Source organism: Mesoplodon densirostris, chromosome 7, assembly GCF_025265405.1.
Source record: "Mesoplodon densirostris isolate mMesDen1 chromosome 7, mMesDen1 primary haplotype, whole genome shotgun sequence".
Taxonomy (NCBI): Eukaryota; Metazoa; Chordata; class Mammalia; order Artiodactyla; family Ziphiidae; genus Mesoplodon; species Mesoplodon densirostris.
Window position 1 is genome coordinate 61,326,698 of NC_082667.1, and position 25,769 is coordinate 61,352,466.

The 25,769-nt window shown below is 40.9% G+C and overlaps 1 protein-coding gene across 12 annotated transcripts in view; it reads right to left on the reverse strand.

The window, feature by feature from the left end:
* NUP98 (nucleoporin 98 and 96 precursor) overlaps nt 1-24,222 on the reverse strand; it is a 105,515-nt gene extending 81,293 nt beyond the window's left edge. For 7 of the 12 annotated variants that reach the window (XM_060105625.1, XM_060105627.1, XM_060105629.1 and 4 more), the window contains exons 1-10: nt 24,034-24,222; nt 23,250-23,395; nt 22,464-22,538; nt 10,107-10,201; nt 7,094-7,195; nt 6,810-6,986; nt 5,118-5,257; nt 3,577-3,684; nt 2,346-2,526; nt 574-737 (exon numbers count right to left, since the gene is read on the reverse strand). In XM_060105625.1, coding sequence (XP_059961608.1) covers nt 574-737; nt 2,346-2,526; nt 3,577-3,684; nt 5,118-5,257; nt 6,810-6,986; nt 7,094-7,195; nt 10,107-10,182 — 948 coding nt within the window. In that variant the 5' untranslated portion in view covers nt 10,183-10,201; nt 22,464-22,538; nt 23,250-23,395; nt 24,034-24,222. Of the gene's footprint in view, nt 1-573; nt 738-2,345; nt 2,527-3,576; nt 3,685-5,117; nt 5,258-6,809; nt 6,987-7,093; nt 7,196-10,106; nt 10,202-22,463; nt 22,539-22,925; nt 23,014-23,249; nt 23,396-24,033 lie in introns of all 12 variants that reach the window. The other 5 variants (XM_060105621.1, XM_060105622.1, XM_060105623.1 and 2 more) reach the window with 5 other exon arrangements.
* Between the last annotated feature and the right edge of the window lie 1,547 nt (nt 24,223-25,769).

Below are 25,769 nucleotides of genomic sequence, written 5' to 3' on the forward strand. Positions count from 1 at the left end.
TCTAATCAATAAATCATACCTCAAATTAACCTTTAATTTTATACTTCCCTAAAAAAGTCCCTAGAAATAAACTGCTAATGACTATAAGGACTTTCTTGTCTACTATCTGGACAGAAGTAGCAATTATGCAACATGGCTCTAAGTTTTAGTTCTCTCTTATTTATTTTAATGAACTAAACTTCTTTGCCTGACTCCACTTAAGGGAATGAGCTGAAAGAACCTTCTGAAATAGAGCCAGTAGTTTATAAATATTTTCTCCTATATTCTGTAGAATGCCTGGAGTCAATGTCCTAAAGGTATAGCTTCAGGACGGCCAATTCTAGCACACTAAGCAGCAATTAGTGATGAGAAAATATGTCCAGAAAGGATAAGTGACTTGTTCAATAGCCTCTCATTAAATACAGAGTAGAGTCTGGACTAGAATCTATGTCTTAACTATTCAAAGATTTTGCTCTCTTCCCTTTGCTACACATACCGTCAACCCTTAAGAACTGCAGTAGAGATAGAACTTGTTAATTTGACATGATTAGAAGCCTCATTACTTAGCTCTACAAATAAGACTTGTTTCCTTACCATGGTGTTGGTGCTTGGCTGCCCTAACGTGTTGGTATTACCAAAGGAAAAGCCAGTGGTCTGGGTGGTTATGGCCTGGGCAAATGGTTTGCTGAAGAGGCTGGTAGCCTGCTGATTCTGTTGGCCAAAAAGACCACCTGGATTTGTTCCAAATCCAGTTGTACCTTTCAGGAAAAGAAAAGGAAAAATAAATGGCAGGGGGAAATGCCAAACCTCACATTATCTAGTTACTTCAATAGTCTATGTTACTGATTATATATCTAAATTACCCTACATTCATTCATTACTCAAACTGGATAACCACTTCATTTTCCACCTTTCTTCACATAACTCCAGATTTGGTTCAGACTCTACTTTCTACAAAAATACTGACCCGGGCTTCCCTGGTGGCGCAGTGGTTGAGAGTCCGCCTGCCGATGCAGGGGACACAGGTTCGTGCCCCGTTCTGAGAGGATCCCACATGCCACAGAGCGGCTAGGCCCGTGAGCCATGGCCGCTGGGCCTGTGTGTCCGGAGCCTGTGCTCCACAACGGGAGAGGCCGCAAATAGTGAGAGGCCCGCGTACCACAAAAAAATAAAAATAAAAAATACTCTGACCCCAAGAACCTGGGCTGGGCTAAGTAATCTTCCTTTGTGACCCCATAGCTTTTGGTCTATTTTTAGACACTTAAAGTCTTAAAGACACTACACTTAAAGTCTATGTGTGTATTTTTAACCTTGTTAGACTAACTTTTTCTTCAGAACAGGGGCTTTCTCTTTATAGCAATATATCCAGCATAGGGTGTGACACAATAACAATACTTAATAATGGCTAAACTAAATCGCAGAATACCAAAACTGAAAAGAATGTAAATGCCACTTAAACGTGTATTCATTTGTGTATTTGTGTATGTAACTCTATAGAAGGCTACCCCCCAAAATGTAACTTTTGCTTGTTTCTACAGAAGCAAACTGGTGGCTAAGGGGGGAAAAAAGAAAAGACCTTTGGATATGTACGTTTTTGTATCTCATGAATTTTAAATCATATATGTATATTACTTTTGCAAAAATAACACTTTTATAAAGTAATTTAGTAATCATCTTAGACTCCCCTCTTTCACATCCCACATAAATCAATCCATCAATAAATCTCATCGGTTCTACATTCAAACTGGCTCCAGAATCTGACACTTTTACCATACCATAGCACCATTCTCTGCAAGCCACATCATCTCTCATGTGGATAGGGCAACAGCTTTTCTACCTGATTTGTTTCCACCCTTGCCCCCATACAATCTACTCTTAATACAGCAGCCTTCAGAATGATCCTTTATTCATAATCACATGACTTATCTAAACCTTCTAATGGCTTCCTGACTCAAATAAAAATTCAGATCTTGACACTGGCCCACAAAGGTCTACAAAATATATTCCCCTATATCCTCCAGTACTTCCCCTTGTCCTCTCCCCTTTGGCAAAAACTCAGGATTTCTAGACTTCTAGTTTCCTCCAACTGGAATATTCTTCCCCCAGAAATCTGTACAGCTTTATGCTTCACCTTCTTCAGACAGGTCACTGATCAAACACCACCTATCAGTGAAGCCCTTCTTAATCATCTGCACTTAATACTATATTTCTCCCCACCCCCTGCAAACATACCAGGCATTTCCTATTACTCTAGCACCCCTGAATCATTTTTCTCCAGAGCACTTAAGCACAAAAATGACAGTTATGTTTTACTTTCAGTTGTCTGTCCCTCCTCAATATGGCCCAATATGATGTCAAGTGCTTACTAGTTCCAAAGCCTGTTTTGTTCTGACCATAGGCAAAACCTGAATTTGTAGTGGAAGAACTGAAGAGTCCTGTTGCACTGGAGGTGGCTGGAGAAGACCCAAACAAGCCAGTCGTGGTACCTGCTCCCACCTGGTTCTGCGGGCCTTTCCGGCTGGCCTGATAATCCTCTAAACGAAGTTCCTAGAGTAAGTGAAAACATATTCCAAATTAATATGCAGCCAAAAAAATTATTTAGGAGGCTAAATACATGAATTTAGTATTCAATTTCTATGTTCACATAGGAACCATGATTAAAAAAACAGAAAACTATGGAATGGTTAACTTACTATCATTACAGAAAAACATTTTCAACAGTGTATAATGGATATTAAAATCCATACCATAATTACCATAAAACTACAGGCCAAAGGACCAACCATATCTTAATTTCAATTTTCTTCTATAGACAATAATACTTTCATTTAGACAATAATCTTGTCTACTCCCACCCCAAATGTAAAGATTAGCTGATTAAAAGATGGACGATTCTGAGGCATTCAGAAAACTTAGGAAAAGAAGAGATAAAGTTTAACAGTTTTGTCTCACAAGTAAGGGTGTTTCTGTATACTCCAAAGAAGCAAGCACAGTTTGGGATGTAAAAGAAGCAACAGCAACAACCAGAGATAACAGTCAAAATGTACAACGAACTATCACACAGCAACGATAATGAACAACCTATAACTTTACACAACAACATGGATAAACATCACAATGTTGAAAGACAAATTTAAGAGTATGTAATATAAGATCCCATCTATGTAAAATTCAAAAATGGGCAAAACATGGGCAGTCAGGATAGTGGTTACCTTTGGAAGGGGAGGATTGTGACTTTGGGGGCAGGGCCCAAAGGGGACATCAGGGATGCTGATAATGATTTACTTATTGTGTTGCACACTTACGACTTTGCATGAGTTTACTAAAAACACATGCATGTGCACACACTGCCCAGTGTAGTATGAGCAACAGCCAATCAGAACAGACTATTAGTAAAACTATACCCGTACATACAAGCTGAATATCATCCTTGCCTACAACAACAAATATCTATAAATAATATATTAATAAAAAAAATAATTTGGTTAATCTTAAATTTTTACATAAATCCTAAAAAATAATCAAAAACATTTTAAAAAGCTGCTTCCCAATAGAATCAAAAGGTTAGGGTGATACTCTGCAATGCATTTTACTGACCTCTAGGGACTTGCTTTCATATTCTTTCATAGCAGTAATACACTGGTGCTTGGTACTGATGTTAGTGCTAACTCCAGCTTTAACCATAGTATCTGCACCAGTTGGAGGCTGCAAAGGAAGATAAAGGAAAATCTGAAAGTCTAAAGAAAACGTTTAAGTTCAAGCTTTATAACCCTACTCTCCCAGACACAATTCTTCAACGACCGAACTCTATAACCAGTTCCCTAGGTTCTTTACTTAACGGGACAGTTTTAAGAGTGCTTGATTAAATACATTGCATTCCTGATCTCTCCCTGTATCAAGGTTATCTGCAAAAGTCAATCTCAGAAAGCTATCAAAAACCCAGGGATTAATCCCATAACCAAGCTATCCAATTATCTACTAAAATACACTTAATAATATATGCATAAGGGAAGCTTTATCCAATTTACCCAATATATACATTTAAACCTCTGAGTTCTAATTCCTACTCTGCTCTGAAGTGTCTGCTTTGTGACTGTTGTTGCATTCATGAAATATGGAAGCCTGGTTTTTCCCCCTATAAGCTTATGAGGCAAAAGGCACTAGTAACTAAAGATTTCTACTTGTATTGTTAGTTTTCTCAGTTACTGTACTTTCCAAGAGACAACACACAGCATTTTTCTCTATCATTTATATTTAACTTTATTTTAAATTCAGGATTCTAAATTCAGTATTATGAATTCACCACCCTGCCTAAGAAATTCTTCATTTTTCTGGACGAATTTTAACAAGTTTTGCCAATCCCTATTTTTGCCAGAGATTTCCATTAGACTAACTGCACTGCCAGCCTATCCTAAGTATCTCCAAAACAATCACATCAAGTAGTATCTTACATCAAGTGGTATTCCATGTATTTTCATAAACAAAATCTTTCATTCTAACCCTCTATCCAACTTCTCTCAAAAAAGCTGAAAACACAAAACTCATTTGCTTCATTTTTCCATTTCACCAAAAAAAGTTTTATTTCTAATTGGCACACAGAAACTGATGAGTTATTCCATACAGCTCCTTAAGGAGGCCCTATTTTCAATGATTTTTACAGTTTGCCCCATCATTCCTTCTTTACTTCTGTAAAGAATGGTTGACGATTCAGAGGCCAGTTATGAACACAGTAAATACAAGCTCAACCTGATACTTCTTTTCTTCTGGCTGCACCGCAAGGCTTGGGGAATCTCAGTTCCCTGATCAGGGACGGAACCCGGGCCACGACAGTGAAAGCCTGGAATCCTAACCACTAAGCCATCAGGGAACTGTAATCAACTACTACTGTAATCAACCTTGTAAATACAAATTTAATTGGTTTGAGCATAATTCAAATATAAATTATAATCTAGATTTATGTTTCATGACTCTTCCTGTCTACTATACAACTATTCCCAGATATTGTTCTTAACACATATTTCAGGAAGAGTGAGACTAAGCTATGCATAACTGGAAAGAGAAGAAATTTTATGATTCCTCCTACAAAAAAACATACAGGAGACAAAAATATTCCACAAAGATCGAAAGACAATACTTACGTTAAACTTAATAGTAGTCCCAGTAGGAGCAGCTGTAAAACTACTTGGCCCAAAGAGGGAGCCAGATGTGCTACCAAAAGGATTAGAGGTGGTATTTGTAGTTCCAAAAAGTCCCCCGCTGCTGGTACTTGTTCCAAAATCTATAAATTAGAAAGAAAAATGGGATGGTAACAGTAAGGAATTTAAGAATCTGTAAGCTATCTTGGAATTGGCCTGTGGCATTAGAGCAGCATTACTTCCAAATCCTCAGGTTTTCTATCTTTCAAATCTCCCTAGCAAGTACCTTCAAACAGGTATTTCATACAGACACACACAGTTCTAGGCTCACAACTTTGAAGTGAAACAAAATCTGAATCTTTAGTCAGCTAAGTGTCTGTAAAGTCCTTGGGCATACTTAGACAACAAGTTAGAAGAAATAGTATTCTGTTTCATTAAATATTTTATCTTATTTCTCTTGGTAGGACCAGATGCTCAATGAACTTGTCTTTCTGACAATGCCTTACCACAACAGACCTGAACAAGAGTCACAGTATATTTTATTTACATATATTATTACAAACACCCACATATAACCAAAAAGTTTAAAACAAACAAATGGTCCCATTAGGGTAACCACACATAGGTTAATATAAAATTTCACCCAGAAAAGTAATTTAGAAAAATTAGTAGGCATGTTGGTCATTTATAGAAATAAATCTACTTTCCCAAATAACTGAGTTAAAAAAAATTACATAACAGAGAATTTAACTGTTATCTAAGGAATGTATTTTTCAAAATATAAGACACTACTTCTAAAGAAATTACACATATGGTACCAGAAATAGCAGTAAGCAATACAAAGTTATTTGCCAATATTTAATATTAAGTGACATCCTAATACCAAGTTAAGAGGAATGTGATTTCTCACTGGCAGTCAAACTATTTCTTTTCTAAAAACATGTCCTAATATATAAAGTAAATAGGCATATCTCTTTTGAATTAGTATTTTAGATTGCATCTTATATCGTCATGGTTAAATATTTCAACATCACCTCAAACAACTTTCCCTTTGTAAAATACTGATAGCTGGCTAACTTACTTATTCTACCATACTAGTGCTGGGAATGGCATCAACTCACAGGGCACACCTGTGCACCTAGCAGTGTTTCTGCCTCAAAGAACTGTGTGGTGAAGTATCCCTGGGCCACATTTAGACTTAAAGAGAAAGAAGCCATCCATTAAAAACACCTGCCATGGCTAGGGAATGGAGGAGTAACCATGTCACATCCAGTACTTACCATTCCTGCTTCAGTCTCTTCAAACCAAAAGCGAAACAAAGGCAGGAAGGTGCCCCTGCAGTATGCTACAGTTAACTACACATACTTCTCCTTGAAGTTCTCCCTTCTTGACACCTATGACAGTACTCTGACCCGGCTTTTCATCTTACTCTCTGGTCATTCTATATCAGGTACCTCTTCCTCTGCATATTCCTTAAATACCAGTGCCCCTCAGACTTCCATTCTTGAAGAGATGTACCCCTTCCCTTCCAGCCTATTAAACTTTTCAATACCATTTTGAAGTTTTCCTCTCCCCATGTTTTTGCTATGTGGTGAGAAAAGGAGGTGGGTGAACACAGGGAAAAGAAGAAGAGAGAACACATTCAATAAGCAAATCAAATTGTTAGATGTAGAAATCCAATGATTTACTACTTACTCCCAAAGCCTGTTGGTTTATTTTGTGCAAAGGCATTGTTTTGGGATGAGAAGAGACTGGTCCCTGTGTTTGCAGTTCCAAACAAGCTGTTTGATGTTCCTGTTGATGTGCCAAACCCAAAGCCACCGCTTGTGGAGGTAGCTGGCTGGCTAAATGAATTGGTACCAAATAAGCCTCCTGGAGAGATAGAGAGGGGAAAAAATGGGTTAAACAGACTGGAGTCACTAAGTGAAGCCCTATACCAGCTATGAATAAACCAACTGTATTCCAAATAAAGCCCCTACCTGGTTTGGTCTGTGAATTTCCAAACAGGCCTCCGGTATTGTTGCTAGAACCAAATGCAGATGTTCCAAATGCCCCTCCACTAGTAGTGCCAAAACCAGTATCTGATAAAGCAAAATCCAGGGTCAGAATAAAATCTAAACCAGGTGGCCCAAAAAAAGAGGATTTTAATATTTCTTAACATTCTGCATTTGAACAGGACCACTGGTCTAATCCAAAAACTATTTTTTCAAAATTCCATCAGACTACTTATAACAGAGCTGATATTAAGCCACACTTTATTCATTGTCCTGGGTAAAGTAAGGAAACTTAAAGTTAAAAAGCTTATAACTTTTCAATAAGTTAAAGATGTTGATAGGTTTAAAAAAAAAGAGTGCCAAGCTACTATGAACTACAGACAAAAATAATCAAAATTTGGGTTTCCTGGTGGCACAGTGGTTAAGAATCCGCCTGCCAATGCAGGGAACATGTGTTCGAGCCCTGGTCCAGGAAGATCCCACATGCCACAGAGCAACTAAACCCGTGCGCCACAACTACTGAGCCTGCACTCTAGTGCCCACGAGTCACAACTAAGGAAGCCCATGTGCCTAGAGCCCGTGATCTGCAACAAGAGAAGCCACCGCAATGAGAAGCCTGCGCACCGCAACAAAGAGTAGCCCCCGCTCACCGCAACTAGAGAAAGCCCACGCACAGCAATGAAGACCCAACACAGCCAAAAATCAAAAAAAAAAAAAAAAAAAAAAGAAATAAAAAACTGTTAAAATTTTCTCCAGACACCGTACACTCCACAGTCTCTGGGATGAATGGTCCTTAATTAGAGGAGCACATCAGAATGACCTGGGAAGTTTTCAAAATACACATGTTCAACTTCCAATCCCAGAAATTCTAATTCCATAGTTCTATGATGGGATATATGTATTTCGGGAAAAAACCTCCAAGAGTGACTCTGAGATAAACAACAAGGTCCTACTGTATAGCACAGGGAACTATTAATGTAATCAGTATCTTATAAAATAAACTATAATGGAAAAGAATCTGAAAAAATATATGTATGTATAACTGAATCATGCTGCTGTACACCAGAAATTAACACAACATTGTAAATCAAGTATATTTCAATTAAAAAAAAATTTTTTTAAGTGACTCTGGGGGCTTCCCTGGTGGCGCAATGGTTGATAATCCGCCTGCCAATTCAGGAGACATGGGTTCGATCCCCGGACTGGGAAGATCCCATATGTAGCAAAGCAACTAAGCCCATGCACCACAACTACGGAGGCTGCGCTCTAGAGCCCATGAGCCACAACTACTGAGCCTGTGTGCCGCAACTACTGAAGCCCGCGCACCTAGAGCCCATGCTCCGCAACAAGAGAAGCCACCGCATTGAGAAGCCCACACACACCAACAAAGAGTAGCCCCTGCTCACCGCTACTAGAGAAAGCCCACGCGCAGCTACAAAGACCCAACTCAGCCAAAAATAAATAAAAATTTAAAAAAAGTGACTCTGGACTTCCCTGGTGGTCCAGTGGTTAAGAATCCACCTGGTGGGCACTCTTGGTTAAAAATCAAGAACCTAGATATATAAAATAGTTTAAGAAAAGGTCAGGAGACACTTGTAAAAATTTTCTCTAATATTTTTGTTAGGCATGATTGAGGTTTGGTAGTTATGTTTTTTAAAAACCTTCATGAATTAAAGTTCCTGGGATTTCCATTAAAAAACTGTTCAGATGCTCCACTTAAAAAGAGAGGGATAGGGCTTCCCTGGTGGCGCAGTGGTTGAGAGTCCGCCTGCCAATGCAGGGGACACGGGTTCGTGACCCGGTCCGGGAAGATCCCACATGCCGCAGAGCGGCTAGGCCTGTGAGCCATGGCCGCTGAGCCTGCGCGTCTGGAGCCTGTGCTCTGCAACGGGAGAGGCCACAAAGGTGAGAGGCCCACGTACCGCAAAAAAAAAAAAGAGAGAGGGATAAAAACAATATCGGGAAAATGCTGATAGCTGAAGCTGGGAAATAAGTACATGAGAGTTCGTTATACCATTCCTTGTGTTTTTGTGTTTTAAGTATGAATTTTTAACAAAAAGTTTAAAAGTGAGTGAATAAGGGTGCTATAGGCAACTAGTGCCATGTGGAGTGGAAGGGGAAATGGATCTCGAGGGCTGGTGGGAATTAGGGACTCTGACATTTTAACCGTTGTTTCTTATTCACAGAGCAAATCTCAGAGCAGTTATTCAGTAACTGCATTTTATTTTATTTTTTTTGGCCACGCAGCATGAGGGATCTTAGTTCCTCGACCAGGGATCCAACCCGGGCCCCTGCGGTGGAAGCAGGGCATCTTAACCACTGGAATGCCAGGGATGTCCCTCAATAATTGCATTTTATTTTTTAAAAGATTTATTTATTTATTTTTGGCTGTGTTGGGTCTTAGTTGCAGCACGCGGGATCATCGCTGCAGCTCGTGGGCTCTTCACTGTGGCAAATGGGCTTCTCTCTAGTTGTGGCGTGCAGGTTCCAGAGCATGTGGGCTCTGTAGCTTGTGGCACACAGCCTCTCTAGTTGAGGCGTGCAAGCTCAGTAGTCGTGGCACGCGGGCTTAGCTGCCCCGCGGCATGTGGGATCTTTGTTCCCTGATCAGGGACTGAACCCGTGTCCCCTGCAGTGTAAGGCGGATTCTTTACCACTGGGCCACCAGGGAAGTCCCAATAATTGCATTTTGGACTTCAATATTTAAAAAAGGATTTCCTGGTCTGAATATTAGTAACAACATTATAAATTTCTGCCAAAAGAGCCAATTAATAACAATACTTTAAATACCTTCTACTGATGATCAGAAAACCATGAAAACTCAGAACTTATTTCTCTTTTTTTAGAAAATTTTAACAAGATCATATCCTGGTCATTTTTCAAAGTTATTATAAAGACCAAAGCATAAATTAATTCCTATCTAAAACTACTGGAGTGGATTTATTCTTAATAATAGCTTAAGATTTTTCTCCCTCATTTGTTATTTTTTAAAACTTACTCTGCCCAAATGTGGAAGCTGTGCCAAAGCCACCGGTGCCACCCCCAAAGGGTGTTCCAAATGACTTATTAAACATCTTCAAAATCTTCAGAAAGCTGGAAATAAGAAAAAAATTATCACTTTGTAAAGACCACAGAATGCAATGGAATTTTTTCCAGAAAAATGTATCATTCTACAAATTTAGTTAGGCCTATTCAAACTATAGCATAACATTCACTCTCATTCAATATCCTAAAGCTCTATGTGATAAAACAGACTTCGTAAAATTGAGCTGAATTGAATTAGTATCATAATGTGAAGTTAAACTTCATATCCCATCAACAACCATCCCTTTAAAACAATGTTTTTCGACCTTTTTAAAAAACCTAAGCCTCCCTTTAATAAAGATTTCAGGTCTACTATACCAGATTTTGGTATGTCCCACGTAGTAAGTTATGTAGAATACCCATTAAAAATTACAAGGATATTCTCTTATCCCAACCACCTGAGAAGCTAAAATTTTTGTCAGGCTTTAGTTTCAACAGTTTCCATTGTAAAGTTTTTCCCCCATTTGTTTGTATATAAAATGATGTAATATTGTTCTTCAAACTATACACATCTCCTCCTCCCATCTCTAAATCCCAGAAATTCTGGTGCCCTGACATTCTTTTTGAGATTACTTCTTAACACTACTCTGTATGGTCCCCTGCTTATCTATCTTCTACCTCTCCTGGGAATATTACAGAAAACCTTTGGTCAAAACCCCCACTGCATATGAATGAGTCCTCTCCAGTATCCAAACTACACATCCAGTCACACTTAATGAATCGGATCAAAGTTCCAACAAGTACAAAAATGAAGTTTGATTTCCCCCACCTAGATCTGAATGAAAACAAGGTAAAGGTATAGTTAACTAAAAAAGTAAACACTTTCCCCCTCTATAAATTTTCCTTAAACTTAGGACATCTGCTACCGCTTACCTGCCAGCAGACAAGAAAATAATGAGTAAACTACTTTAAATATGAAAACTCAGAAAACAGTCAATCATGCTTGTTTGGATTTTAGAACAGGCATGATGGCTTTTTTATTATTTATACATAATGAAGTAGTTTTTTTCTTCTAGTAAAATCATACGCCTCATTCATATAATAGAATTAAACGTATCAATAACATGTTGAGGTGTGCCTCACCCACAATGTTCCAGTGTCCCATTAGCACTTTGGTATTCTAACATCCAAAACATTTTGTGCAACGTTGGGAAAAAGGTGAAATAAGAAATGCTTTTTATAGAAAGCAACATTCTTCCCCGTGTTCCCCTAGAAAAAAAATTCCAGCACTTAGTTCTTTATCCTAACATCCAGGAATTTAATAACTCCTTCAATTAAACAAAGCTCACTGAAACCAGTGGTTCAAGAGGGCCACATCAGAATTATATGGCAAACTTTTCAAAGTACAAGCCTCTAGGTCCAATTCCAGAAGTCAGAAACCAAAATGTCCAGGATTGGGATGTAGACATTTGCATTTTGAAAGGCTCCTCAAGTGACTCTAATGCATTCCCTTCGAACTGGAGGCTATACTTCAGGTAATCATCATTTCTCTTTCAGTAATGAGACCTGCTTGAAGTTTCCTGCCTTCCCAATTTATCAGGGGTCACAAAGTGACAGACTGGACCTTTACCATATTAATTGGTGACTCTCCCTTCCAGGGGAAATATTCTTGGAAGTACTATTGTTTTGCTTTTCAACAGTTCATTCAGAATTGACAGTTATGCTAGGGGTAAGATGTCTGGACCAACTCATTTTGATTGTACTCTCTCTCACACTGCAGTCTTGGGTCACAGCCCCTACTAAATCCACTTTATCTGCTGACTAAATTTTTTGACCTGTCACCAGTAAGGTAAAAACTGAGTTGTAATATTGTTATCATGCTAAATCTGCCATTTGTTTTCTTATTCGACCCCACAAATAGCAATCTATTCGTGTAAATCTGACATCTTCCATACAGCTGGCATGTCAGGATTCAAAAGCCTAGTTAATAAGTTTTTCTCTATGAAATTTGTCCTCATATAGAAGATTTTAGTGTTAATTAGGGTTTCAGTGGCACTAGGTTCTACAGACCAAATCCACAACTTCTAACAACCAAAATTTGATTTTAAAGTCTTATCCTAACATAAAAACCTAGTATCACACATATATTCCACAAAGGATTTTAAGTAGTAATAAAATATCCTGAGAAACACTTCACAGTTTACAAGCCCTTATATATTATCTCAACAACCCTAAAAGGATGGTATTATGCATCACCACCTGTATTTTACAGTTGAGGAAACAGGATCAGGTGTTCAGCAAGCTTCCCCAAGGTCAAAGAAGTGATAAGTGGTAGATCCCCAGTTTAACCTCTGACTTCCCATGGACACCTTCAATCCTAGGATGGAAGATACTAAGAAACAAGCAAGAACATGTGCCGTATATTAAGGAAATTCACCTTTCCAGACCCAAGAACAAGGACAATACAGGGACCAAATCCAATTTAGACTCCTGGAAAAAAAGCTTCTCACTCAAGCTCAGCCTATCTTTTTGGTTCTGGCAAGGATGAGCCTGGTTTAGCCTCAAGCCTGATCACACTGGGATTCTAAGTGTTTCTTAAAAAACTATCACCATGGAAGCAAACCAAGATTTTGGAAACAGCCTCATTATTTTTATCATGATCGTTAGAAATTAAAGAATGGCTAATACATTAAACCCTTTGCTCTTCAAACAAATCAATTTCCTGAATATGCTACGACATGTCAGTGACTCATGAAAAATGCCCCACTCCTGCCCTTACCAAACAAGGTACTAATTCATTCTTCAAAACCTAGTTCAAATGACATCTCCTCTATAAGCCTTCTCGAACTCCCTTTAGCAATTAGTCATTCCTTTGGGCTTCCATGGCACATTATGATTTGTTTACACATATCTATCTTGACTCTAGAGTGAACCAGTGATAACACCAACTACACAGATCTCCCTTTGGGACTCAAGGATTTGTTGTCCCAGCTGCTGAGAAGTACTACCAAAAGATTGCCCTCGGGCTTCCCTGGTGGCGCAGTGGTTGGGAGTCCGCCTGCCGATGCAGGGGACACGGGCTCGTGCCCCGGTCTGGGAGGATCCCACATGCCGCGGAGCGGCTGGGCCCGTGAGCCATGGCCATTGAGCCTGCGCGTCCGGAGGCTGCGTGTCTGGAGCCTGTGCTCCACAACGGGAGAGGCCACAACAGTGAGAGGCCCACATACCGCAAAAAAAAAAAAAAAAAAAAAGATTGCCCTCAACTGTCGGCCCTCTTCAGAACTGCCCCTGCTGAGAGCTGCCTCACCCAAGGTCAGATCATCTCCGGAGGATAGACCATATCCAAAAGCCAGGCGCCTTTGCTCCACCTTAGGGTAACTCTGAAGGGTGATCCTAGCTTCATACTCTCCATGGATTGGCTGAGGCCTTCATTAAGATACTATCACAATTCAATGTCTTCCTCAGCTCATTTCTGCTTCATTCTCTCCCACAGGTGGTGATCCCAAGCTCACTCTCTAATAAAACTCATGCAGGATTATCTCCAAGTCAGTGTCTGCTTCCCAAGGAAGTCAACCTCTCAACCTCCCCCGACGATCCCCTCAATACGTAATGAACTCCTCTAAGGTAGGAATAGTACCATTTGTTTACTATTCCAAAACCTAATAATGGGTCTGAAACACAGATGTACTCATTTTCTAAACTAATGATAATCATCATGAATGTGCCTTTAAAACACAGTCTAAATGATCAAGTTACTTTATTTTTTAAAAAAAATATTTATTTATTTGGCTGCACCGGGTCTTAGTTGCAGCATGCGGGATCTAGTTCTTTGACCAGGGATCGAACCGGGGGCCCCCTGCACTGGGAGTGTGGAGTCTTAACTGCTGGACCACCAAGGAAGTCCCATGAACAAGTTACTTTAGAAATACCTTCTAACTTAAAATTATGCTAGATTAATTCTCACAACAAAAGGAAGCCATGAAAGCAAAGATTCTTGATAGAATTTATCATTTAATTCAGAAGTTGCTAAAGGGAAGAGATCACAAAATGGCTGGATACAACCAGCAGACACTTCTTTGGCCTGTTATATATACATACACACATACATACACACACACACACACACACGGTATATTATACACATACATATGTATTTTGAAATGTTTATGTGTATGTATATATATATATAGAGAGAGAGTCAATCTAGCTGATAACATTTAAAATAGGGATATGTCAGAAAAATGATTAAGCAGACTAGGACTATAATCAATTCATGGCAGTAAGAGTCTGGAGCTTAGTAAGAACTGTCTCTTTTGGTCATAGCTATACTCTCTAATGTGCCACAACACCCACCCAGTATCATTCATCTCCATCAGCTGCCTGGCCCCAACAGGTTTTGAGTTTGTAACTTCTGATATAATCAGAGAAAGAACCCACACATTAAGAACTCAAGGAGCATGTAAGTGCCAAGAAATAAGAAGTCAAAATTAGGTAGGAAAATGGGCGAGAACTGTGAGGAAAAATTCCTGATGATTTAGAATGCAAACTAGGCCTTAAGGGATTAGAAAGAGAAGAGAGGGAAAGCAAAGCATAAGAAAGGTACACAGGTAAGAATGGTTTGTGTACCTCTCCTATCTGGCCTTGTATCTCAACACCAAGCCCAGTTTCCCTCATATGATAAACATATAATAAATGTACTTAACAGTTTATTATGTAGTGATGTCATTAACATTAAATTACCCAGTTAAAGGAGTGAATCAGAGCATTCTGCTAAGTATGTACCCAGAATATGGTGTATCAAGAGTAAGACACCAACAGAACATTTGAACAAAGTTACCCTATGAGAATTATTTCAAGTAAAAGATGTTTAATGAAAAAAAGGAAGTTGAAAAAGATGTATTTGGCAGATTCTTTCTGTAAAATAGAAAAGGTAATACACTGTTATTTATGGATACATATATACATAGTAAAAATAAAAGAGGGAGACTAGTTAGTAAAATAGATGAAGGTGGTTGCCTCTGGGGAGAGGAAGGGAAATGAGCCATGGGGCAGAGATTCAGAGGACCCAAACTTTTCTGTAATGTTTACTTCCTCTATTAACAATAACAAGAGATCTAGAGGATGCAGATATTTGCACTAACTCTCTATTTCCATTAAAAAATCTATTCAAAAAAGGGAAAGAAGTAATTCTAGAGACTGAAATGTGTGGAACTTCTAAATTCATTCAAGTTTAAAGGAATAGCACATATTCAAGTCTTCATCCTTTCAAATACATTAACCTGGCCCAAACTGAAACCTTCCTAGAGTAAATAATACTAGCTAACATTTGAGTTCCTACTGTGTCCCAAGGGCTGTTCTAGGTGCTTTTTAAAAAAAATTTTATTCATTTATTTTTGGCTGCGTTGGGTCTTCGTTGCTGTGCGCGGGCTTTCTCTAGCTGTGGCGAGCAGGGGCTACTCTTCGTTGCGGTGCACAGGCTTCTCACTGCAGTGGCTTCTCTTGTTGCAGAGCACAGGCTCTAGGCATGCGGACTCAGTACTTGGGGCTCGCAGGCTCTAGAGTGCAGGCTCAGTAGTTGTGCGCACGGGCTTAGTTGCTCTGCGGCATGTGGGATCTTCCCGGACCAGGGTTGAACCCCTGCCCCCTGCATTTGCAGGCAGATTCTTTTTTTTTTAATTAATTAATTAATTAATTTTTGCTGTGTTGGGTCTTCGTTTCTGTGCGAGGGCTTTCTCTAGTTGTGGCAAGCGGGGGCCACTCTTCATCGCGGTGCGCGGGCCTCTCACTGTCGCGGCCTCTCTTGTTGCGGAACACAGGCTCCAGACGCGCAGGCTCAGTAGTTGTGGCTCACGGGCCTAGTTGCTCCGCAGCATGTGGGATCTTCCCAGACCAGGGCTCGAACCCGTGTCCCCTGCCTCGGCAGGCAGATCCACAACCACTGTGCCACCAGGGAAGCCCTCTTTTTTTTTCTTTTTTAAACTAACATCTTTATTGGAGTATAACTGCTTTACAATGGTGTGTTAGTTTCTACTGTATAACAAAGTGAATCAGCTATACATACACATATATCCCCATATCTCCTCCCTCTTGCGTCTCCCTCCCTCCCACTCTCCCTATCCCACCCCTCTAGGTGGACACAGAGCACCAAGCTGATATCCCTGTGCTATGCAGCTGCTTCCCACTAGCTATCTATTTTACATTTGGTAGTGTATATATGTTCATGCCACTCTCTCACTTCATCCCAGCTTACCCTTCCCCCTCCCAGTGTCCTCAAGTTCATTCTCTATGTCTGCGTCTTTATTCTGGCAGGCGGATTCTTAATCACTGCGCCACCAGGGAAGTCCTAAGTGCTTTTTAATGCATTCTCTTATAAACCTCCCAAAAATCCAATGAGGTAGTTATTCTTATCCCTATTTTACAAATGGGGAAATTGAGACAGAAATAACTTGCCCAAGATCACAAAGTTATTATTTACTCCAGAAGCTATGCTCCTGGAGTCTAGAGTCCAGTCCTCCTTAAGAAAGAACACTGACAACTAAAGGGAAATGACTTTACATTCATTACAAATAGGGAACCTATAAGACCAAAATTTGGCAGTATTGATCCAGCACTATCAGGAGAAAGAGACACTTCTCTGGCAAACATGGGAGTTCTAGTCACCAGGAAGGTAATCTCTCTTATGGACTAACAATTTATACGGTATCACCATGGCCTCTATGAACTTTCCTACAAAGATTAACCACTTCCTCTATGGATGGACTGACTTACACTCGTTGCAATTTTTTTTTTGGTATAAGACATATTTAGAGGGACGTCCCTGGTGGCGCAGTAGTTAAGAATCCACCTGCCAATGCAGGGGACACGGGTTCGAGCCCTGGTCTGGGAAGATCCCGCATGCCGCGGAGCAACTAAGCCCGTGCACCACAACTACTGAGCCTGTGCACCACAAACAACTACTGAAGCCCACACGCCTAGAGCCCGTGCTCTGCAACAATGAGAAGCCCGTGCACCTTAACGAAGAGTAGCCCCGGCTCCCTGCAACTAGAGAAAGCCCAGGCACAGCAACAAAGACCCAATGCAGCCCCAAAAAACAGTGTCTTTCAACCATTTCAATGTATTCAATTTCCCCTTAAAATTAAAAAAAGACATATTTAGAAAGAAAAAATAAAAATGAAATAGTGCTATACAGAAAGAGACAATGTCCTTAAATTGACTGTTCTCTATGCTCAATCTTCTAATTAATAATTCAGACTGTCAGATATAAGACAGAGGTAGCCTTAATAACAGGTTAACAGTAGCCCAGTATTCTCCCACTGTCTCAACTAAAGCTCAATAAACTGATGTCCAATTTTCGTGAGCTTTGTGAACTCTGGGCATAATGACAAAACTGTTTTCTTCCAGAAAAGTGGTGGACAGGCCCTGAAACATGGTAACACCCAGTCAACTGCCAACTTTAAGTGCTATCTGAATGACTAAGCAAGCTTGCTGCTCTCTGACAACAGAAAGTTACACAAATGGGAAGTAATTTTTTCTTTCCACTTCACTGAGTTCCTTTGTATCAAACTCAGTGAAGAGCAAAAACACTAAATATCTGTTAGACAAATGGACTAGTATAGGACTTTCCAGTTTACAAAGTACTTTTTCATATAGTCTCTCATCTAATCTTCACAAAAGTACTTAAAAAGACAGGAAATATAATCACAGATAAACTGAATAGAAAAATACTAATTTTTGCCTTGGATGAGAGAGGAGGGATGGGAGTTGGGGAGAATTCCAGGTAAAAGAGATTGGCCTACTTTTTTTTTTTTTTTTTTTGCTGTACGCAGGCCTCTCACTGTTGTGGCCTCTCCTGTTGCGGAGCACAGGCTCTGGACACGCAGGCTCAGCGGCCATGGTTCACAGGCCCAGCTGCTCCGCGGCATGTGGGATCCTCCCGGACCGGTGCACGAACCCACATCCCCTGCATCGGCAGGCGGACTCTCAACCACTGTGCCACCAGGGAAGCCCTGGCCTAATCTTAATCACCTAATAATATAGCCCAGCAAAACTATCCACTTGTTTTACAGTATCCTTCCTATGATTGATCCCCAGATCAAGCCATTCCCCTTGTTAGAACATTCATTCTTCTCTCTAAATACTATGTTCCCTTTTCTTTCTAAAAATTGCTACTCAGGCCTCACCTGCTTCACATGACTGTCCCAGATTAGACCCTTCAGACTCTTATCAGTATAAAAATACTTCCCCTTCCCCTCCCCCTCCCCCTTTCCAACCCCTATTACGTAAACTAATGCCTCCCAGCTGTTTTTAGTTATGCAATATATTTGCTGTTAGACTTGCCACTTGAGTGTATGAGTTGTTTGCTGCCTTGGTAAAAAGCATCTTGATTTTACTTTATTTCCCCCATTCGTGTGTAAAATTAACTTGAAATAATCCACAGTGTCTAATACAGCTCCTTCCTCATAGTGCTGAGTAGCATTTTTTCATCCCCTTAACATAACACTCATTTTACAAACTGAAGTAGTGAAGAATACATTAGCTTTAGAGACAAATCTTTATTAAAAACTCTCCGCCACTTAGTATGTTTGCAGTTCTCTGTAAATCTAAAATTAATTCAAAATAAAAAGGTAAAAGAGGAATAAAAAACCGCTGCTACTTGCTACTGTGTAATTGTAGTTAAGTCATGATATTCAACCTCAGATCTCAATTTCTGTTGATACATCTGAACAATAGGGATTATACAGCCTACACCAAAGGACTGTTAGGAGGACAAAGTTGCCTCAAACTAGAGTTCCTCAAAAGCAGGTTTGTGTTTAGTTTTACAATATTTTTAATTAGAAAAATGTAATAATTTCCCCCCACTCTAAACCTTGATTGATCAATGGCTAGCTAGAACTCCATACATAATATGACTTATTTCCCAATACTTCAGTGTCATCTACTGACCACTTAACACAACTGTAAAGCACCACTGCAAACAATGAAAACAATTACCTCCCCACACAATATACTGAGTCACTCTGGATCATTCATTCACTTCTGCTCATTTCACATCTCTAGCCTCATTCCCAACTACTCACCTTTTTAATTTACAAAACCATTTGCCTATTTCTTAAGAAGCTTATTCCAGCAAGAAGGGTTCGGTGGGCAGATACTAGTAATCTTTGTGTAAAAGAAGCACATGGAAGTCTAAACAAAGGTGTGATGATGAGTGACTCCAACACGTATTGAAGGAGGATGAACTGTTCCCTTCCTGAACAGATTAATTCAGGCATTCGATTATTTTCCCCTTGATCAGTGGTTTTCAAATAGTTAGCTATGGAACCCAGTCCATAAAACAGACATAAGCACAAAAGCTGCCCTGGCTGAAGTAAAGAGGGGTGGAGGCACAGTAGAACCCCATCAGCTGACCCTTTCAAAGAAGCTTACAGCTGTATGAACCAGTGTGAAAAATCACTGCCCTAGATTAGTGGTTCTCAAAGTGTGGTCCAAAGGCTCCTAGAAGTCCCCAAGACCTTGTTTGAGGGCCCAAGAAGTCAAAACTATTTTCATAATAATCCTAAGACATTATTTGTCTTTAAAAAAAAAAAAAACTGTGCTGACCTCTACACCTAGAACCTGAGCATGAAACAAGACAATGGCCCCAAATTGTATAGTCACTGGATTCTTCACTGACACCCAATTATAGGACACACAAAAATCCACTTTCACTTAAATGTCCTTGATGGAGCAGTAAAAATTATTGATTGTATTAACGCTCGACATTTCAGTTCACATCTTTTCAATACTCTGTGTGATTATTTTGGGGGACGAAGTGGGAAGTACTCAAAAGCACTTCTACATATTGAAATAGAATGGCTGTCCCAAGGAAAAACACTTGGGTGATTACTTTTGAGTAGAAAGCTGAACCAACTGTTTTTTTAAATGGAACACCATTTTTATTTCAAAGAATAAATGACAAACTATGGTTACTTAGATTTGAAGAGAAAATTGGAATCTTGAAAACTTGTGTACACCACTATGAGCTTGTCAACTTCCCAATTCTTAAAAGATTTATCTGATGAAATGGGTGGAAATATTAGCAACTGTAAATCTGTCAACATTTGGAAGAGCTGCGTAACTCAGTACACCAATGATTCCTAATAACCAATATATAATGTCATAAAGTCATGCACAGGTAAACAAACACCCATTCAAAGTGCAAGACAGACCAATGAATTTTAATGTTAACATTGTACAAGAGTTCAACGATATGGTTTCAGATTCCATGTTGCAAAAAACCTTTAAAAAGGTTTGAGTGTACTGTCAAAGGAGAAATCTACAATTTTTTGAAGAGGTTATTAAAACACTCCTTTTTCCAAATACTATGTATCTGTATGAGGCTGGATTTCTTCACATACTTCAACTAAAACAACATACCAACCATCTGAATGCAAAAGATCCACAAATTCAGTGCCTTCTATTAAGCCAGACATTAAAAAGATTTGCAAAAATGTAAAACGATGCCACTGTTGTCACTAAATTTTTTAGTAACTTTTCATAAGAGTATTTTTTAAATCAATAAATCTTTTAAATATTAGTTTCAGTTTCTAGCTGTCCGGAGTGTGCAATAATTCTTAAAAGCATAAAGGAGTCCCAAGACCTCAAACTTTGAGAACTGCTAGACCATTGCTAGAGCCTCCTTCTAATCGTCTGACTCCAGTTTCACACTTTCCAATTTACCCTACTACCTCCCAGCTTAAACTAACTCTTAGTACCAGACTTAGTTAATTAGACCTATACTTTAAGAAATCATTTTTATTTCTCTACTAAAAAATTACAATTGTTTCGCATTACACTGAATTAAGTACAAACTCTTAAAATGTGGCAAATAATTCTCAGTGTTTATTAAATTCTCAGAGTCAGTACAATGGGACAAGACCTCCGATTCATGTGGCAGGTCGTGTATCAGTGAAATGGAAAGATAACGGAATCACAGAGCATCACATTTAATTATATCAATTCAACTACAAGCTCTTTTTTGCCCTCTTCCACAAAAACAAATAAATATTGCTCTATTTACCCAACGACCTATCTCCTTTCAAACAGGACTTTAATTTCTCCTGTCCCAGAGAAACGGAGATTACCACAGAAGTGAAAGGAGAAACTAAAGAAAGTGACTCTAGGACTCTTAGCTTTTCAGCTTCCCATACCAGATTCTGACAATTTAAGGGTTTTCGAGAACAATTTTAACCAGATGCAACTTATTAGCGGACTCCACAAGCATAGACCAGACATGATAAAGGTAAGATTTTTTTTTTACTGAAATACTGGGAACGTTTTCTCTAGAGCAGTGGTCTTACTCTGGGGCAGTTTTGCCGCCCAGGTAACATGTGACAATGTTTGGAGACATTCTTGGTTGTTACAACTTAGGGAGGGGGTGTTATGAGTACCTTATGGGTAAAATACTACAATACACAAATGCCAAATACTTAGGTTCAATTCCAAACACACAGAATGCACCAAGTTCTTAAGAAACGTTGTTTACATACTTTGTCTCTAATACCTACTGGCAAATCTCTAAATTTCTTAATCTCCTAAGCTTTGGACAAATTGCATAATTACAGATGTGCTCTTTATTTACTGGAAATTAAATATCAGTACTACTACCCCTTTCTTCCTAAGGTTAATTGCTACTATAAAAAATCACAATAGGGCTTCCCTGGTGGCGCACTGGTTGAGAGTCCACCTGCCGATGCAGGGGACATGGGTTCGTGCCCCGTTCCGGGAAGATCCCACATGCCGCAGAGCGGCTGGGCCCGTGAGCCATGGCGCTGAGCCTGCGCGTCCGGAGCCTGTGCTCCGCGGCGGGAGAGGCCACAACAGTGAGAGGCCCGCGTACCGCATCACAATAAAGTAATATTACTGATTTTTTCCAAGCTATGAACTTGGTTCCCTAAAAGTTGTGTTTGTTCTTAGTTATCCAGGAGCAAGTGGACATGAATAAGTCAGGTACCAAAGTACCGTGTATCATACGAATGGTGTGGGTCCTCTTATCTGGGCCCCGTATTTCAGGAGTACACAAATACCCAGCCTCTTTATAGACTATTTTTAGGCTTAACTCCTCCATATTTGTTTATCCATTCAGGCAAGCACACTTACTGCGGGCCTACTCTGTGCCAAGAAAACTGAATACAAAGTTAAAAAATTTTTTACCAGTCTAATAAAAAGACACAGCTAAAATACAAAATGATTTGTGCTATAAATAAAGTATCAAATAAGTGTTATGGAAGCTTGCAGGGGAAAGAACGCCAGGAAAGGCTTCCCAGAAGAAAACATGTCACAGAATACATACCCTGTTCACCTCTTAGCATTAAGACTACAGTTCTCTTCTGCTCTTACACCCATTTTTCAGTTTTTGCTTTGTCATCTAAACAAGAGGAAAGTGACAATCTGACTTATGTGAACAGACCAAAGTGGCCTTCATCAAATCTCAATGAAGAGTCAAAAAATAACCTTATCAAATTATTTCCCAGTACCTCCTTCCTGTCCAACTTCTGGTTTGTTTTTTAAATATCCTAACTTCTTCGATCAAGTTCCAAACACACCATCTGTCACTCAGTCCACAAGTGTTTCCTTCTGAATTTATAAGACTGTCACAGGGGATGATCACTGCTCTTTTCTTTCTTTCTTCCAGTTAGCTTCTTCTCCCAAAATAGTTTAATTTTCTCATTTCATTCTACTACAATTTTCGAACTCAGTAAGAGAGGAGCTCTGAGTTCCGAGGTACAAGAAATACAAAATGACTGCTGTGTACCTTTCTAAGTCTTGTCCATATTTCTGGTTTTCTGTTGCTATATTGCTGTAGTTCGTTAACTGGACTCTTTCTTCTGAGTCCCCAGCAGCTGCCACAAATAAAAATTTCAGACCTGGGACAGGAAACTAGCCAATGACATGTAGTCTTATCGATTCATTTCCAATACATAACATAACTAACATTCTTTAACCAAAGTATAAGTTTAGTTCTCATGGTCTAGTTGAACTAATGAAGCGTCTGCCTTATCACGAACAGAGCTGGTAGTAACTAAATCGGAAACGCTACTGAAGACTAGGTCTGCTCCTAACTATCCAATGTCCCTACCTTAACGCCTCCACTCTTCCAAAGGGAATCCTCAGTAATGGGAAGCTGGAACAGCCAGGGAGGGCAGTGTAGTAGAAAAATTTCTACACTGAGTCAGATGTAGCACTGGCTAATCCTGTTTCTTCTCTGGGCCTCGGTTTCTCCACCTAAAAAAACTTGCATTTAATGTAGAGTAGGGGGATTGGCTTAATTTCTAAGGTCCTTATGGCGATAGCAATCCAAAAACCTCACCTTGTCTAGCTTTACGTGGAACACGTGGGAGAACAGAAAATAAGCTTTCACTCCATTAAACTGACCTTAATTCTCAGATACTGTTTTAAAAAGGTAACAAACTCCCGACCCACTCACCCTCCCCTGGGGCTACAAATTTCCCCTTGGAGAAGCCAAGGCAAATAAAGCCCATCCCGCACGATAGTCAGAGAAGTGCTGGGAAAACCGTACTCAGGGTCTCAAGGCACTGCCCCCGCAAAGGGCCGGCCCACCTAACCACCGCCGGGCAAATGAATGAGTACAACCAGCTAGAGGGACGCCCCACAACGTAGGCTGCAACGCGAGACCCCCGGGCCCAGATCCCACCGATAACGACTCCTTCCCAGAGCCCGAAAAGCTGGGCCTTGGGGCCGCAGGGTCGCGGGCCCCGCCCCCTGCCTCAGGGCAGAAGGTGCGCGCCCCGGCGCGAGACTGGGACGCGGAGAGGGCCTGGGACTCCCCGCGAACCCGCCCGCCCTGAGAGGAGGAGGAGCCTGCCGGTCCCCGGCCGCCACCACCCCGGCTACCGACTTACCGCGATGCGGTGGGGGACGGGAAGTGTCAGGAGTGAGGGCCTAGGCCCGTCTGCCACCCGCCGCTCAGAGAGCAGCGCGCGGCCGCCACGAAACCGTCGCGGCCGCCACGAAACCGTCGCGGCCGCCACCACCTCCGCTACCGACCGCCGCTTCGGGCGCAGCGCGCAGAGGGCCAGACTGCGTCACACGCCGCCTGGCGTCAGAGACTCGCTGCGGGCGCTCCGCCCTCGCTGTCTGCGCATTGGCAGACACCGCCGCCACTCTAGGCCCGCCCTGTTATTTATTGGACCTAGAGTCTTTTGAAACCGAACGTGAGGGCTGTCTTTGGGAGACGGGCGAGGGGGAAGAGGAGGGACGGAAGGAATTAGGGGGAGGAAGCGGGAGGGGCAGTGGGAGGGACATGAAGTACCGCCCCTCGCCGCCGCGGTTGGCTGGGAGATAGTCGTGACGTCACAAGAGCCCCTAGACGTAGGCTGGTGAGTGGCTACGTCGGGCGGGGGGTGGAACAAGAGTGATGACGCTATGCGGAGGCTCCGCCCCCTTCTGTGGAACGGAGAGACTCGGGTTGCTGATGCTCGGGCCAATCAGAGTGAAGCTCCAGGATGGCATGGTAACTATTCTACCCTTCCTTTTCCCCAGTCCGCGGGCTATGACGGGAAAGCTCCCCCGTCGTCTTGCCTTTACTTCCTGGCCAGACCACGTGCGGAGCTGGAGGGACCTCCTAGGAGGTCTATCTGCGCGTAGCTCACCTGCAGCTGCTCCGAGGCCCCAAAACCTGGCTTCCTTGTCTCCTGACCCATGCCAGCCCCAACACAACCTTTCCCTCTCTGAATCCCTAGAATGGACTTTAGGAACATTAGAGGTGCCTTAAGGGAATGGCTCAGCTTAGAGTTTGGTACAAATGACAATTCTTGGAACTTCTTTCCCACCTGCACTTTAGGAACCCCTACTTATTCTTAAAGTCTAGTTGAAATGTTCCCCCTTCTCTGGGATCTCTCACAGCTAGTTGGAGTAATACTTGGGCAGGCCTCTGTTACAGCCTTGTTACTTTGTATTCTGTTTTTTACTTTCCTATCTTCTGGTGCCGGGCTCTTGGAGGCCAGAGCTTCATTTTCAAGTTGGTGTTCCTTTCCCTCAAGGCCTAGCCCAGAGCAGAAGCCTGATATCTCAAGGGGGTGGGTTGAGCATGTTCTAGAAGCTAGATCTAGTGACTGTGGGTCCCACACAAAATAGCAGGGACTGTGTTCAGAAAGCAAAACCTATTAGGATTGCCACTCTACCACCCCCTCCTCCTGGGACATATCTACAAAATTGAAATGGGCCCTGCCCAAAACATGGATAAACTTAAATCACTCTGGGTTTTCAGTGGTGGCAAGGGATTAGAGATAGTCAAAAAGTGAACACACCATTGTAAAGCAATTATACTCCAATAAAGATGTTAAAAAAAAAGTGGAGTGATCTGGTAGTAAAGGTAAAATAAGATAATGGATGGAAGAAACCTAGTGCATTGTAGATGTTCAGTAGATGCTTGAAGGAAGAAAAAAATAAATATATGGATGGTCAAATAGTAAAGCTAAACATCTGACTCCAGACACCTTTCCCCAACTACTCCATCCAAACATGACTCCCTTCCCTCCACCCTCCCTTGCCTATGCTCAGCATCAGAAAGTCATTAGGTCTCCCTGGAGAGTTACAGTAGCTTCCTCACTGCCCTCCTGAACCTTTGATTTCTCAC